The sequence below is a fragment of the Nomascus leucogenys genome, chromosome 17 (assembly GCF_006542625.1).
Source record: "Nomascus leucogenys isolate Asia chromosome 17, Asia_NLE_v1, whole genome shotgun sequence".
NCBI lineage: Eukaryota > Metazoa > Chordata > Mammalia > Primates > Hylobatidae > Nomascus > Nomascus leucogenys.
Window position 1 is genome coordinate 35,830,600 of NC_044397.1, and position 16,917 is coordinate 35,847,516.

The 16,917-nt window shown below is 50.6% G+C and overlaps 1 protein-coding gene across 1 annotated transcript; it reads right to left on the minus strand.

Moving 5' to 3' along the window:
* Positions 1 to 11,181: 11,181 nt before the first annotated feature.
* MOGAT3 (monoacylglycerol O-acyltransferase 3) lies at positions 11,182 to 16,478 on the minus strand. The gene is made up of 7 exons (XM_030796748.1): positions 16,188 to 16,478; positions 15,850 to 15,957; positions 15,677 to 15,747; positions 14,106 to 14,310; positions 13,687 to 13,861; positions 11,642 to 11,844; positions 11,182 to 11,553 (listed from the first exon to the last, which is right to left on the minus strand). The coding sequence occupies exons 1-7, from the start codon at positions 16,294 to 16,296 to the stop codon at positions 11,399 to 11,401; spliced, it is 1,026 nt and encodes a 341-aa protein (XP_030652608.1). The 5' UTR covers positions 16,297 to 16,478; the 3' UTR covers positions 11,182 to 11,398.
* Between the last annotated feature and the right edge of the window lie 439 nt (positions 16,479 to 16,917).

Below are 16,917 nucleotides of genomic sequence, written 5' to 3' on the forward strand. Positions count from 1 at the left end.
TCATAGCTCGCTGCAACCTCAAACTTCTGGGCTCAAGAGATCTCCCACCTCAGCCCCCTGAATAACTGAGACTACAGGCACATGTCACCACACCTAGCTAATTATTATATTTTTTGTAGAGACAGAGTCTTGCTATGTTGCCCAGGCTGGTCTTGAACTCCTGGTCTCAAGCCATCCTCCTGCCTTGGCCTCCCAAAGTGCTGGGATTACAGACATGAGCCACCTCGCCAGGCCATAATAAGCCACGTTGAATCTTCATACTTGCCAAGCTGAAAGCCTTGGCATCTCAGGATTCTGGTGACCAAGACTTCCTCCTCTGGATTTTTGTTTTTGAGTGTTTCCCTCTTAGACCCCTCTTCTCTCTGTCCCACTGTGAAATCAATGCCAAGTCTTCTGCCATCCCCCTTATCACACCCCATCCAGTGACCTATCTGGACAATTCCCCAATCTACGAATCAAGTCTCGACCTTCCAGGCTGTCTCCAACTATCTATGGGACATCTGTGTTGTGATGAGAGCAGTGAAATAAAAGATGTGAATGATTTGCAGGAAATGACCTGGATCCCTCATATGCTTTTTCTCTTTTTATTTTATTTTTTAAATTTTTCGTAGACACAGCGTCTTGCTACGTTGCCCAGGCTGGTCTCAAACTCCTAGCTTCAAGTGATCCGCCCACCTTGGCCTCCCAAAGTGCTGGGATTACAGGCGTGAGCCACCACCTCTGGCCAATACCTTGCATGCTTTACAACCTTCACAATCAGCTCCTCTTGCAGACAGAGGAAGGAGACCAGAGATGAAAGGGTTAAGTAATTGGCTCCAAGTCACAAAGCCAGTGAGTGCCTAAACGGCTTGCTCAGAATGATAGACTAAAAGGAATCATCTAGATCATCCCACAAGACAGATATCAGAGACGCCGCACTCTCCTGGTGAGTCATAAAGTCACGGCTTTCTCAGCCTCAAAAAGGACATAGCACCCAACTTCCAGTAAGGATTAAATAAGGTAATGTGTGTAAAGTGCCTGGCAGAGCATTCCTGGCACAACATTTCAATTGATGGTAGGTATTATTATCCAGCCAACTGGAGCAGCAATTCTCACATGGGGTGTATCACAGCCTGTACTTTGGAATTCAGGCATAACAGAAGCCTCTTGTTTATTCTGCAGTCAGGACTGTCAGGGCTCGAGGAACACCCACAGGAACTTCAGGAATCAGGCAAGAGAAAGAGGGAAAATCACTACGCGTGACCATGAACTGTTTTATTTGATTTTTGGAGACAGGGTCTTGCTCTTTTGCCCAGGCTGGAATGCAGTGGCACAAACACAGCTCACTGCAACCTCAAACTCCTGGGCTCAAATGATCCTCCCATCTCAGCCTCCCAAGTAGTTGGCAGCACCGACACGCACCACCAGGCCCTGCTAATTTTTAAAAAATTTTTTGTAGACGCAGAGTCTCACCATGTTGCCCAGACTGGTCTTGAATTCCTGGGCTCAAGTGATCCTCCCGCCTCGGCCTCCCAAAGTGCTGGGATTACAGGTGTGAGCCACCACACCTGGCTATAAACTATTTACTTATTTATTTATTTATTTATTGAACAGAGTTTCGCTCTTGTTGCCCAGGTGCGATCTTGACTCACTACAACCTCTGCCTCCTAGGTTCAAGAGATTCTCCTGCCTCACCCTCCCAAGTAGCTGAAATTACAGGCATACACCACCACACCTGGCTAATTTTGTATTTTTTAGTAGAGAAGGGGTTTCACCATGTTGGTTAGTCTGGTCTCAAACTCCTGACTTCAGGTCATCCATCCACCTTGACCTCCCAAAGTACTGGGATTACAGGTGTGAGCCACCATGCCAGGCTTAATATAAACTTCTTTTAGAACAGGGATGATGTCATAGTTATTTTTATGCTGCTGTTACTTAGGTACTTAGTTCAGTTCTTGGCACATAGTAGGTGCTCAGTTCGTATTTATGAATGCATGAATGCCTCCAGCCTATGTCTGCAGTTGGGGACAGTGAGAACAGACCGATCACTTATCTCAGGTCACCCAGTTGACCTGAGTTAAAGATAAAACCTGACTCCTGGTATCCCTGTTTTTTGTTTGTTTGTTTTGTTTTTGTTTTTGTTTTTGTTTTGAGACGGAATCTCACTCTGTTGCCCCGGCTGGAGTGCAGTAGTGCCATCTTGGCTCACTGCAACCTTTGCCTCTCAGGTTCAAGCCATCCTCCTGCCTCAGCTTTCCGAGTAGCTGAGATCACACCCAGCTAATTTTTTTGTATTTTTAGTAAAGATGGGGTTTCACCATGTTGGCCAGGCTGGTCTCGAACTCCTGACCTCAAGTGATCTGTCTGCCTTGGTTTCCCGGCCTGTTTTCCCTCTGTCCCCCAGGCTGGAGTGCCATGGTGGTGGGATCTCAGTTCATGGCAACCTCTGCCTCCTGGGTTCAAGCAATTCTCTGCCTTAGCCTCCCAAGTAGCTGGGATTACAGGCACCCACCACCACACCCAGCTTTTTTTTTTTTTTTAAGTAGAGACAGGGCTTCATCATGTTGATCTCACATGTTTCATCACATTTAGTAGAGACAGGGTTTCATCATGTTGGTCATCACCTGATCTCAAGTGATCCGCCTATCTGGGCCTCCCAAAATGCTGATATTATAGGCATGAGACACTGTACACCCTGATTCCTAGTATCCTAATCCCAAACCAATCCATAGCCCAGCCTCACACTATACTTCTGAAGGTTAGAAGTGTGACTAGCGTGCTTAGATGTATGTGAAGTTTCACATCTGTGCTCCCCCAATCGTCAGCTTCCTCTTTCCCATGCACATAAACCAATACTGGCTACAATGTCTGTTCATTTATTCAGCAAGCATTATTGTCATCTTCTCTGGGGCTGGTTAATTCCACTTCTTCTTACAAGTAGCTCACTTTAGCTGGCTATTAAAAATACACTGTTTTGGGCCGGGCGCGGTGGCTCATGCCTGTAATCCCAGCACTTTGGGAGGCTGAGGCAGGCGGATCACGAGGTCAGGAGATCGAGACCATCCTGGCTAACACGGTGAAATCTCGTCTTTACTAAAAATACAAAAAATTAGCCAGGCGTGTTGGTGGCAGGCGCCTGTAGTCCCAGCTACTCGGGAGGCTGAGGCAGGAGAATGGCGTGAACCCGGGAGGCGGAGCTTGAGGTGAGCCGAAATCGCACCACGGGACTCCAGCCTGGGCAACAGAGCAACACTTGGTCTCAAAAACAAAAACAAAAACAAAACGAGTTTTATTTATTTATTTTATTTTATTTTATTTTTGAGATGGAGTTTCACTCTTGTTGCCCAGGCTGGAGTGCAATGGTGCTATCTTGGCTCACTGCAACCTCCGCTTCCCGGGTTCAAACGATTCTCCTCCCTCAGCCTCCTGAGTAGCTGGTACTACAGGCATGTGCCACCATGCCCAGCTAATTTTGAATTTTTAGTAGAGACGAGTTTCTCCATGTTGGTCAGGCTGGTCTTGAACTCCTGACCTCAGGTGATCCACCCGCCTCAGCCTCCCAAAGTGCTGGGATTACAGGTGTGAGCCACCATGCCTGGCCTAGGTTAGACCAGCCTGGGCAACATAGCAAGAGTTTGTCTCTACAAAAAAATTTAAAAATTAGCCAGGTGTGGTGGTGCACACCTGCAGTCCCAGCTACTCAGGAGGATGATGTGGGAGGATCGCTTGAGCCCAACAAGTCAAGGCTGCAGTGAGCCCGGATCGTGCCACTGCACACTGCAGTCTGGGTGACAGAGCGAGATCCTATCTTAAAAAAAAAAAAAAAAAGCCCAACACTTTTTTATCTGGAGAATATTTAACATACACAAAACCAGAGAGAATACATATTTCAAAGCATCACTTTGTATATGATAAATATATATAGTTTTAGCCAGGTGTGGTGGCTCATGTCTGTAATCCCAGCACTTTAGGAGGCTGAGGCGGCTGGATCACTCGAGACTAGCCTGGCCAACATGGTGAAACTCCATCTCTACTAAAAATACAAAAATTAGCTGGGTGTGGTGGGGCATACCTGTAATCCCAGCTACTTGGGAGGCTGAGTCAGGAGAATAGCTTGAATCTGGGAGGCGGAGGTTGCAGTGAAAATTTACAGGACAATCTCATTTCTTCCACAAGTAAGTTGGAAGAAGAGACAGAGAGAGATGGAGAGGAAATCTACAGATTAAAAGAAAATTAAGACTGGGCACGGTGGCTCACACCTGTAATCCCAGCACTTTGGGAGGCTGAGGCAGGCAGATTGCTTGAGATCAGGAGTTCGAGATCAGCCTGGCCAACATGGTGAAAACCCATCTCTACTGAAATTACAAAAATTAGCCAGGCTGGGCGTGGTGGCTTATGCCTGTAATCCCCATACTTTGGGAGGCCAAGGCCGGTGGATCACGAGATCAGGAGTTCAAGACTATCCTGGCCAACATGGTGAAACCCCGTCTCTACTAAAAATACAAAAATTAGCTGGGTGTGGTGGTGTGCGCCTGTAGTATCAGCTACTGGGAAGGCTGAGGCAGGAGAATCGCTTGAACCTGGGAGGCAGAGGTTGCCATGAGCCAAGTTTGGGCCATTGCACTCCAGCCTGGGCAACAGAGTGAAACTCCATCTCAAAAAAAAAAAAAAAAAAAAAAAAAAATTAGCCGGGCGTGGTGGCATACACCTGTAATCCTGAGTACTCAGGAAATTGAGACAGGAGAATTGCCTGAACTTGGCAGGAGGAGGTTGCAGTGAGCCGAGATCCCACCATTGCACTCCAACCTGGGTAACAGAGCGAGAGTCAGTGAAAAGAGAGAAAGAAAGGAAAAAAGAAAAGAAAGAAAGAGAGAAAGAGAGGGAAGGGAGGGGAGGGGAAGAAGGGAAGGAAGGAAAAAGGAAGGAAAGGAAAAGAAAAAAAAAGAATCTTGTGGCCAAATGTAGGGGGGTTTTTTCCCACACACCAAGCAAGCAGTCAATTCTGCAGCCGGTGTCTTTCAACCCAGTTCAATCTGGACACCACCTGGAGATAGTGACAGATCCCACAGGTGGACACTCAGTCCCCCACTGAGTGGAGACTGTCCCCCACTACCAATGCCACTTACAAGCCTCAGGTTATTCTACCTGCACTTCTGACTACCGGTTATATACTGGGAGAAAACCCCCCGTTGGGTTCAATTAATTTGCTAGAGCGGCTCACAGAACTCAGGGAATCACTCACTTATATTCACCTGTTTATTATAAAGCATATTACAAAGGCTACAGATGGGCCAGGTGTGGTGACTCATGCCTGTAATCTCAGCACTTTGGGAGGCTGAGGTGGGAGGACTGCTTGAGGCTAGGAGTTCGAGACCAGCCTGGGCAACATAGCAAGACTCCATCTCTAAAAATAAATAAATAAAATGAACAAACAAACAAAAACAAAGGATACAGATTGGCCAGAAGCAGTGGCTCAAGTCTGTAACCCTAGTACTTTGGGAGGCCAAGGAGGAAGGATTACTTGAGCTCAGGAGTTCGAGACCAGCTTGTGCAACATGGTGAAACCCTGTCTGTACAAAAAATACAAAAAAATTAGCCAGGCATGGTGGTGCAAGCCTATAGTCCCAGCTACTTGAGAGGCTGAAGCAGGAGGATCACTTGGGCCAGGGAGGCAGAGGTTGCAGTGAGCTGTGATGGTGCCACTGCACTCCAGCCTGAGAGGCAGAGTGAGAGCCTGTCTCAAAAACAAAAACAAACAAACGAAAACAGGGCTGGGTTCCTGCCTGTAATCCCAGCCCTTTGGGAGACCAAGGCAGGAAGATCACTTGAGGCCAGGAGTTCAAGACCAGCCTGGCCAACATGGCCAAACCCTATCTCTATTAAAAATACAAAAATTAACCAGGCATGGTGGCACATGCCTGTAATCCCAGCTACTTGGGAGGCTGAGGCAGGAGGATTGCTTGAACCTGGGAGGCGGAGGTTGCATTTCAGCCTGAGTGACAGAGTGAGATCCTGTCTCAGAAAAAAGAAAACAAAACAAAACTATACAGATGAAGACATGCCTAGGGTGAGGCATGGGGAGTGGGGTTGGGAAATCCATGTCCTCCCAGAGTGCACCACCCTCCAAGAACCTCCACATTCTCACCTATCCAGAAGCTCTCCAAACCCAGTCCTCTTGAGCCTTTTACAGGGGCTTCCTTGGATAGGCATGATTGACACCGGTATAGAAGTGTGATTGGAAGCCGGGGCGTGGTGGCTCACGCCTGTAATCCCAGCACTTTAGGAGGCCAAGGTGGGCGGATCACTAGAGGTTGGGAGTTCGAGACCAGCCTGACCAACATGGAGAAACCCTGTCTCTACTAAAAATACAAAATTAGCCAGGTGTGGTGGCGCATGCCTGTAATCCCAGCTACTCGGGAGGCTGAGGCAGGAGAATTGCTTGAACCTGGGAGGCGGAGGTTGCCGTGAGCTGAGATCGCGCCATTGCACTCCAGCCTAGGCAACAAGAGCAAAACTCTGTCTCAAAAAAAAAAAAAAAAAAAAAAAAAAAAAAAGAAATGTGATTGGACAAAAAGGGTACCACCTAATACTAACAGACCGAGTGGGGAAGCCCAGCCAGGCCTGTCTGTTCAGATTCTCCTTGGCCTCTCTCTGTGTAGTGTTCCTTCCTCCAGGGGATGGGGCAGGACCCCTTCTGAAATGAGGGTCTCATGACCCACAATCAGACAAGGTAGGTCAGAGCATCTCTTAATAACCAGCTTCAGACAGAACGGCGGGGGAAGAAGATTCCAGTATATTTTTAGTTTCTATGGCCTGCCTAGGTGAGAAAAAGGAGCAGGAGAGAGGAGGCCAGGAGGAGGTCAGAGACAGAGAGACTGTTTTCTGAAGCCTGCTTCTGAGGCCAAAAGTGCCCCCACGTTCTAACAAAAGACCGTCTTTCACTTTTATCGCTCTGAAGCTGTTCCGAAGTTGCTTCGGGAATTGAGGACATAGGCCAACTACTCTAACAAGAGAAGGGCCGATTGTTTTAGTTACTTAGGAAATAACAAGGGCTTTGGGAGTTATGAGCCAAGAACCTCGGATCTATATATAGGATCTATAAATGGATATATAGATAATAGCACAGTGCCCTTAAAAAAGAGACCTGAGAGAGACCCTCCTCTCTTCTCCGTGTGAGGTTAGGGCGAGAAGATGACACACGTGATGAAGTGAACCCTCTCCAGATGCCATTTCGGCTGATGCTTTGATCTTGGACGTCCCAGATTCCAAAACTTTGAGATAGATATATATATATATATATATATATATATATTATATTTTTTTTTTTTTTTTTTTTTTTTTTTTTTTTTGAGACAGAGTTTCACTCTCGTTGCCTAGGCTGGAGTGCAATGGCGCGATCTCGGCTCACTGCAACTTCTGCCTCTCGGGTTCAAGCGATTCTCTGGCCTCAGCCTTCCGAGTAGCTGAGACTACAGGCGCACACCACCACGCCCAGCTGATTTTTAGTAGAGACGGGGTTTCACCATTTTGGCCAGGATGGTCTCAATCTCTTGACCTCGTGATCCGCCTGCCTTGGCCTCACAAAGTGCTGGGATTATAGGTGTGAGCCACCACACCCAGCGTGCAGTTGCCTTTCTTACTGATGCTCAAGTTATTTAATTTTTGGATAAATTGCTGTTTTAAAGCAACACAGAGGGCCAGGTGCGGTGGCTCACACCTGTAATCCCAGCACTTTGGGAGGCCAAGGTGGGAGGATCGCTCTAGCCCAGGAGTTCAAGACCAGCCTGGGCAACATGGTGGAACCACTACACTCCAGCCTGGGTGACAAAGCTAGACCCTGTGTCAAAAAAACAAAATAACAAAACAAACGAAAAAACACAGAAGGTCGTGATAGATCTTTTTTTTTTTTTTTTTTTTTTAAGATGGAGTCTCACTTTGTCATCCAGGCTGGAGTGCAGTGGCGCAATCTCTGCTCACTGCAACCTTTGCCTCCCGGGTTCAAGTGGTTCTCCTGCCCCAGCCTCCCAAGTAGCTGGGATCAGGGGCACCTGTCATCATGCCCAGCTAATTTTTGTATTTTTAGTAAAGATGGGTTTTCACCATGTTGGCCAGGCTGGAGAAGGTCGTGATGGATCTTTAAGCAGAGCTATGGGGATGGCGAGGAGGGCCCTGGACCAGCCTGGCAGGTTGGCAGGTCGGGGAATGTGTCTTGGAAATGGAACCTAAACTGAGTCTTGAAAGTCCCCTTCCAGATAAGAGGGGCTGGGTCCTTCAGGTGGGAGGGGACAGCCTGAGTAAAGCCCAGGGCTGAAACACAGCCTGGTTTGCAAGAACAAGCAGTTCTGGGTCGTCTGCCCTGGCTGGGGCTGCACCTTGGACCCAGCCTGTAGGCAGGGGCTGGCTAGCCCCCGAGGACTTCAGGCAAGAGAGGGACAGATTTGCCTTCTGTGTAGAGACCGCCCTCTGGTGGCCACATGGAGGATGGCAGGAGAGAACAGCCCCGAAAGAAAGCGACAGGCTGAGCTCATAACGCTGCAAATGCAGCTTCTTCTTCCTCTTTTTTAAAAGACGGGTTTTGGGCCGGGCTTGGTGGCTCACGCCTGTAACCCCAGCACTTTGGGAGGTCGAGGCGGGCAGATCACGCGATCAGGAGATCGAGACCATCCTGGCAAACACGGTGAAACCCCGTCTCTACTAAAAAAAAATACAAAAAAATTAGCCAGGCGTGGTGGCAGGCGCCTGTAGTCCCAGCTACTTGGGAGGCTGAGCCAGGAGAACGGCGTGAACCCGGGAGGCGGAGCTTGCAGTCAGCCGAGATCGCGCCACTGCACTCCAGCCTGGGCGACAGGACGAGACTCCGTCTCAAAAAATAATTAAATAAATAAAATAAAAAATAAAAGACGGGTTTTGCTCTGTTGCCCAGGCTGGTGCTGTGGTGCAATCTTGGCTCAGCCTGTAACTCCTGGCCTCAAGCAATCCTCCCATCTTGGCTTCTCAAACTCTGGGATGACAGATGCGTACTACCATACCCGGCCCATCCCCAGTGACTGGAAAATGTGCCCACTGGGGAAATCTATTGGCCGGATTGTGATTGGTTGGATGCTCCCACTGCAGGAAAGAGGGAAGGACAAGTGGTCACGTCGAGGCCTGCCTGAACTCCAAGGGTATCCAGGCTGAGGTTGCTCAAACCCAGAGCTGATTTATTTTTATTTTTTGACACAGTCTCACTCTGTTGCCCAGGCTGGAGTGCAGCGGTGCAATCTTGGCTCACTGCAGCCTCCGCCTCCGGGTTCAAGCGATTCTCCTGCCTCAACCTCCGGAGTAGTTGGGATTACAGACACCCGCCACTACGCCCAGCTAATTTTTGTATTTTTGGTAGAGACGGGGTTTCACTATGTTGGCCAGGCTGGTCTTGAATTCCTGGTCTCAGGTGATCCTCCTGCCTTGGCCTCCTAAAGTGCTGGGCTTACAGGCATGAGCCACCATGCCTGGCCTGAATGAAACATTTCTATGCTCCAACTTAAAATGAGAATCTTATTATCTGAGAATCTTATTATCTGAGATTAAAATGAGATTATTGTTATCTGAGAATCACCCAGGGAAGTCGTGGGACTGCCCAGATTTTCATCCAATAAAGGGAAAATTCTTCCCACAAATAAATTTTATAGGACGGTAGAAGCAAATATAGGGCATTCCAATTACATTTCAATGAGTTATTCTTGATGAAGTCGTGGATACACAAAGCCAGCCAGCAAATAGGATTGACCAAAGTCAGAGGATGCTGTGACCACCCCAGGGCTCTTTTTGTCTGTTTGTTTGTTTGAGATGGGTCTCGCTTTGTTACCCAGGCTGGAGTGCAGTGGCACAATCTCGGCTCACTGCAGCCTTGACCTCCTAGGCTCAAGACAGTCTCCCACCTCTGCCTCCTAAGGAGCTGGGATGACAATCATAAGCCATCACACCTGGCTAATTTCTAGTATTTTTCTTTTTCTTTCTTTTTTGGCCAGAGTTTCACTCTTGTTGCCCAGGCTGGAGTGCAATGGTGCGCTCTTGGCTCACCACAACCTCCGCCTCCCGGGTTCAAGCAATTCTCCTGCCTCAGCCTCCTGAGTAGCTGGGTCTACAGGAGAACACCACCACACCCAGCTAATTTTTGAATTTTTAGTAGAGACAGGGTTTCACCATGTTGGCCAGGATGGTCTTGATCTCTTGACCTCATGATCCACTTGCCTCGGCCTCCCAAAGTGCTGGAATTATAGGCGTGAGAGGCAGCGCCCGGCCGTAAGCTGTGTTCTTAACTCTGTCTTTCCTTCCCTGGGGATGGTATCATTTCCCCATCCTGTTAAGTGCCCTTGACTGCTCTTACCTTTAGCTCTTGGAATTCTGCCATCTACCCTAACTTCACCTCCACCTAAATCCTGCTCACTCTACAAAGCCTGCCTCTTCATGCATCCTCCCTCCTAACTCCATCCCAATGCCCAACAGCTCTTTGCTAAGCAGATGCCTTTATTTACAGACAAAGAAGTAAACAGGCAAAAGGAAGAGGCTTGTCCAAGGTCATGCCACAGATGAACTCTCACTGGGAAGACAGTTCAGGGTCCTGATACCCAATCTAAGGTAGCAGCTTTGTAGCACATCAAGATGGGGGCGGGTCATGCCTGGCCATGTTCACTTCCAGAATGATTATAGCTTTAACAACATTTTTTTTTTTTGAGATGGAATCTCACTCTATTGCCCAGACTGGAGTGCAATGGTGTGATCTCGGCTCACTGCAACCTCTGCCTCCTGAGTTCAAGTGATTCTCCTGTCTCAGCCTCCCGGGTAGCTGGGATTATAGGCATGAGCCACCATGCCCGGCTAATTTTTGTATTTTTAGTAGAGAGGCGGTTTTGCCATTTTGGCCAGGCTGGTCTTGAACTCCTGACCTCAGGTGATCCACCTGCCTCAGCTTCCCAAAGTGTTGGGATTACGGACATGAGCCACCATGCCCAGCCTACTATAGCTTTTAACAATCTTTTTTTTTTTTTTTTTTTGAGATTGAGTCTCGCTGTGTTGCCCAGGCTGGAGTACTGTGGTGCGATCTCGGCTCACTGCAGCCTCCGCCTCCTGGGTTCGAGCAAGTCTCCTGCCTCAGCCTCCCGAGTAGCTGGGATTACAGGCACATGCCACCATGCCCAGCTAATTAACAACATTATTTTTTAATTTTTGTAGAAATGAAGTCTCACTATGTTGCCCAGGCTGGTCTTCAACTCCTGGGCTCAAACGATCCTCCCACCTTGGCCTCCCAAAGTGCTGGGATTACAGGCGTGGGGCACTGCGCTGGGCCCAGAACTACCTTTTATGGGAGGCATGGAGTCCACAGTGGGTGGAGGTCTCAGTGCCTTGGGCTCAGGGGCTCAGCGAAAGGCCTCGGCCAGGCCTAGATGAAGGTGAGGCAGGTGGAAGCGGGGACCCCACAGCTTTCCTTGTGCTCCTCGAAGAGCTGCTCCAGGGCCGTCATGTAGAGGGCATGATAGTGATTGACTTCTGCCTCAGTGGGGTGGAGGCGCTGGGGGACGGGGATGGGGCGGCCCACTGCAGGGAGAGGGAGACATAGGTGGGCGAGGGATCTCTGATGCCCACGCAGCTGCTGGTGGCCATCCCCCCGGAGGTGGGCACTCACCCACAGTGGTGATGGGCACAGCAAAGGGCAGCAGGCCCCAGGAGGTGGCTGAGAAGAGACCACGACCCCAGAAGATGCAAGGAGAGAAGCCCGTGAGCTTCTTGAAGGTGAGCTGGCACCAATGCTGCCAGGAGCCTGTGGCAAAAGCCTTCAGTCTAAAGATGTCATTCTCCCCAAAGGAGTACATGGGCACCAGGGACGCCCTGGGAAGGAGCAAGAGAGAAGAGGGGGCTCAGGCTGCTGGACTGCTCCGAGATGGGCACCCCAGGGGCTACAAGTCCCTCCCACTACGTCCAGATGCTACTTCCCAGGGTCAAAGCACATGACTATGGCTACAAAGAAAGATCTAGAAGACAGGACTCACATTTCTTTTTCTTTCTTTTTGTTTTAGAGAGAGGGCCTTGTGGCTAACCACACCTGTAATCCCAGCACTTTGGGAGGCCGAGGTGGGAGGATCATTTGAGGTCAGGAGTTGGAGACCAGCCTGGACAACATGGTGAAACCCCCGTCTCTGCAAAAATATAAAAACTAGCCAGGTGTGGAGGTGTGTACCTGTGATTCCAGCTACTACAGGGGCTAAGGCACAAGAATCACTTGAACCTGGGAGGCAGAGGTTGCAGTGAGCCAAGATTGCACCACTGCACTTCAGTCTGGGTGACAGAGTGAGACTGTCTCAAAAAATAAATAGGCTGGGTGTGGTGGTTCACGTCTGTAATCCCAATACTTTGGGAGGCTGAGGTGGGTGGATCACCTGAGGTCAAGAGTTCGAGACCACCCTGACCAGTATGGTGAAATCCCATTTCTACTAAAAATACAAAAATTAGCCAGACGTGGTGATGTGCACCTGTAGTCCCAGGTACTTTGGAGGCTGAGACAGGAGAACTGCTTGAACTTGGGAGGTGGAGGCTGCAGTGAGCTGAGATCGCACCACTGCACTCCAGCCTGGGTGACAGAACAAGACTCCATCTCCAAAAATTAAAAATTAGAAAATTTAAAATAAATACATAATTAAATTTTTTTAAAAAAGAAAAGGCCTTGCTCTCTTGCCCAGGCCGGAGGGCAGTGGTGCAATCATAGCTCACTGCAGCCTCAACCTCCTCGGCTCAAGCCCTTCTCCCACCTCAGCCTCCTGAATAGCTGAAACTTCGGGCGTGCGCTACCACACCTGGCTAATTTTTTTTTATTTTTGTAGAGATGAGGTCTCCCTATGTTGCCCAGGCTGGTCTTGAACTCCTGGCTTCAAGTGATCTTCCTGCCTTGGCCTCCCAAAGCGCTGGGATTGCAGGTGTGAACCACCACCCCCAGCCAGGACTCACATTTCTTGAGACACAATTGAGTAGTGGGCCTTCTCATAGTCATTTTCTCATTCGGTCTTTGCAATAACAACATTGTAGCAAGGTAGGTATCAGCCCTCTTCACAAGTAAAGAAACAAGTCCGGCCGGGCACGGTGGCTCACGCCTATAATCCCAGCACTTTGGGAGGCCGAGGTGGGCGGGTAACTTGAGGCCAGGAATTCGAGACCAGCCTGGCCAAAATGGTGAAACCCCGTCTCTACTAAAAATACAAAAATTAGCCCTGTGTGGTGATGGGCGCCTGTGGTCCCACCTACTAGGGAGGCTGAGGCAGGAGAATCATTTGAACCCGGGAGGCGGAGGTTGCAGTGAGCCGAGACCACGCCATTGCACTCCAACCTGGGCGACAGAACGAGACTCCGTCTCAACAACAATAACAAAAAAAAGAAACAAGTGCAAGGGCTTGCCTTTGAGATGGGGTCAGAGAGGGAAGCCAGGGCTTCCGAGCCCGAGGGCCCTGCTATTTGCATTATGGTCCTGTCTCCACGGAGGTGGGAGGGAGCCTGGGGTAAGCGGGCCCCATGTTTGGTACCGAGTCATGCCCTGGAGAGCCCACGTGGGCCTCGGTGCAGGGCACGGCGCTGGTCTCTGGGCACCCAGATCCCCCCTGCAGGGACCCAGATGTCTGGGGACTGAGGGAGGGCATAAACCAGCAGAGAACTGACAGGTAGGGCCTGCATGCGCGCACTCACCCGTGCCTCAGCGCCAGGCGCACGAAGCCTTTGCGCTTCTGGAGCGTGAGGCAGTGCTCCCCGGGAACTGAATACAGGGCCTCGTGCGCACCCCCCACCATGATGACCACGGCCTGCCCGAGCTGGGGCTGGGACAGGATGAAGTCCAGGCTCTGGCGGCTCACGGGACAGAGTCCTGTGGGCAGGAGGAGGTGGAAAGTAGTTCCCATCTGCCTCCATGGCACCCCCGCCCCTCACCCAGCCTTTAGTTCCGAGCCCCCTACCCCCATCTCCAAGGCAGGGAACCTACCCAAATGCTCACTGCAAGTCTGGCCAATGCTCAGGCTAGCCCCTGTCCTGGGTGGGGGACTTATTATGGGGGGGGGGTCCCAGAGGGGCCAGGGAACATCTGGTCAGGAGTCTCCTCCCATTCGGCTCACCAAAGGACATGATGTAGTCGCGATAGACCGGGAGGTAGAAGAGGCCAGCCAGTACGGCTAACCAGGGTCGGAGCCCCGGGAAGAGCTGGGAGAAGCCATTGCTCTCGGTGGAGAAATTACAGAGGAAGCCTGTACACATGATCCCATGAGGGTGGGCGCCCAGCACGTAGTTCCGATCCGGGGGCAGCTCTGCCGTTTTCACCAGCTTCGGGGTGTTGAGGAGGATGAAGGGAGGATGGAAGGCAAGACACCAGCTGAAAAGAGGGGCCCTCCACCCCAACAGAGTTCCGAGTTAAGGGTTCTTAGGATAGGGTCAAGGGCCCAGGTTTTTTTTTTTTTTTTTTTTTTTTTTTGAGACGGAGTCTTGCTCTGTAGCCCAGGCTGAAGTGCAGCCGCACGATCTCGGCTCACTGCAACCTTTGCCTCTCGGTCCCGGTTCAAGCTACTCTCCTGCCTCAGCCTCCCGAGTAGCTGGGATTACAGGCACGTGAAACTATGCCCAGCTAATTTTTGTATTTTTAGTAGAGACACGGTTTCACCATATTGGCCAGGTTGGTCTTGAACTCCTGACCTCGTGATCTGCCCGCCTTGGCCTCACACAGTGCTGGGATTACAGGAGTGAGCCACCTCACCCACTCTCTCTCTCTTTTTTTTTTTTTTGAGGCAGAGTTTCACTCTTGTTGCCCAGGCTGGAGTGCAATGGCGTCATCTCAGCTCACCACAACCTCTGCCTCCCGGGTTCAAGCAATTCTCCTGCCTCAGCCTCCAGAGTAGCTGGGATTACAGGCATGTGCCACCATGTCTGGCTAATTTGTTTTGTATTTTTAGTAGAGATGGGGTTTCTCCATGTTGGTCAGGCTGGTCTCAAACTCCTGACCTCAGGTGATCCACCCACCTCAGTCTCCCAAAGTGCTAGGATTAAAGGCTTGAGCCACCACAACCGCCTTTTTTTTTTTTTTTTTTTTTTTAGAGACAAGGTCTCACTCTGTTGCTCAGGCTGGAGTACAGTGGCGCAATCATGGCTCACTGCAGCCTCCAACTCCTGGGCTCAAGCGATCCTCCCACCTCGGCCTCCCAAAGTGCTGGGATTACAGGCATGAGCCATGGTGCCCCACCAAGGCCCCGCTCTTGAATATCATCCACTCCCAGGCCGGGCACGGTGGCTCATGGCTGTAATCCCAGCAGTTTGGGAGGCCGAGGTGGCTGGATCACTTGAGGCCAAGAGTTTGAGACCAGCCTGGCCAACATGTTGAAACCCTGTCTCTACTAAAACTACAAAAATTAGCCGGGCATGGTGGCGGGCGCCTATAATCCCAGCTACTAGGGAGGCTGAGGCATGAGAATAGCTTGAACCTAGGAGGCGGAGGTTGCAATGAGCTGAGATTGCACCACTACACTCCAGCCTTGGTGACAGGAGACTCAGTCTGAAAAAAAAAAAAAATCCATTCCCTGTCCCACTGCCTGAGCTTAGGCAGTGGGGAGCTCAGGCCCCAGCACAGGGAAGGGCTCTTAGGTGTGGGAGGGAGATGAGGAGAGGTAGGAAGCAGTGTTTCTGCAGGGTGACCCATCACCTTGACAGGATAATAATCCCTTAGTTGTCTCCAAATTGCCTGGTTCCTTATCCACTCCGAACGCCTTCCACCTGCGGACAATGAGATACTGGTGGGCGAACCCCTGGAGCCACCTCCCCTCACCCCCATGTTCCCACCATCTCTGGCTACCTCGGCCCCCGTCCGGAGCTCACCTTGGTTGGGTGTGTCCCAGTCCACATAGAGCCACACCAAGTAAAAAACAGAGAAGGGCCAGAGTGACGTGAAAAGGAGGACAAAGACAAGAAGGGAGAAGAAAGGGCCTGGGGGAAGGGAGAGAAAGAAAAGAGTTCACTTCTGAAACTCCATCATTCCCTCCAGCTGCTCCCTTCCCTTCCTCCCCTTCAGAACAACCAGCTATCTCCTCTGGCCCTCTCCCAGACCAGTCACCTGGTCACTTTCCTCAGGCATGCAAGCCAGCAGCCCAGCCACTCTCCCTCCAAGCCCTACACCCCTAGCAGACCCCAGGCACCCACGCCTCCCCCGCTCTCACCCATGAAGAGGAAAGTGAGCACATATTGGTAGGCGCCCACTGCTTCTAGATGCTGCTTCTGCAGGGTTTTGGAAGTGGCTGGGGGCGGCAGGGCTGTGGCAACTCCCATTGCAGAAGCTCCCCTCTTCCAGCAGGATCCCAGAACCCGGAGGACAAACGATGAAGGCTTGGATGTGGACCTGGGCAGACTTTCTTCCTACAGGAGCCCAGCCTTGGGGGCCTGGCTAAGTCGCAAATCACCTCCCAGAGTAGCGTGTGTCCATAGGTGCGTGAGTGGGGAGATCTTTGGATCCAGAGCCCCAGAGGTCTCTGGGTTTTTTCTCTGCCTGATCTTTGAACTTCCTGTCAGTCACCAGCCTGGGCTGGCTGCTGGGTGGGGCTGGGAGGCCTAAGGGGTGTGCAAGGGAGAGGTGACACCCGAGTGCCTCAGGAATTGATTTGGAGTGGACAAGAGTGATCTGGCTAGCCCCACCCACTGGGTGCTGGAAGGGGCCAGGAACCCTGCTGAGACTATTTGACCTCCAGTGGGGGGGGCGGGGGGGCCTGGTCCGGGCGTCTCCAGGAATATCAAGGTCATCACCCCTGCCTGGACCTCCCCCGCCATGCACAAACACACACAGGCTGCAGGTCTGTTTCCCACCTTTAATTTTTTTCTTTTTCTTTTCTTTTCTTTTTTTTCTTTTTTTTTTTTTTTTCAGACGTTGTCTCACTCAGTCACCCAGGCTGGAGT

Coding starts and splice junctions, on each gene's coding strand:
- MOGAT3 (XM_030796748.1), bottom strand. CDS start 16,296: ATGGGAGTTGCCACAGCCCTGCCGCCCCCAGCCACTTCCAAAACCCTG. Junction 11,845..13,686: donor CGCCTGGCGCTGAGGCACGG/GTGAGTGCGCGC, acceptor GCTCCTTCCCAG/GGCGTCCCTGGTGCCCATGT. Junction 11,554..11,641: donor TGTGCCCATCACCACTGTGG/GTGAGTGCCCAC, acceptor CTCTCCCTGCAG/TGGGCCGCCCCATCCCCGTC.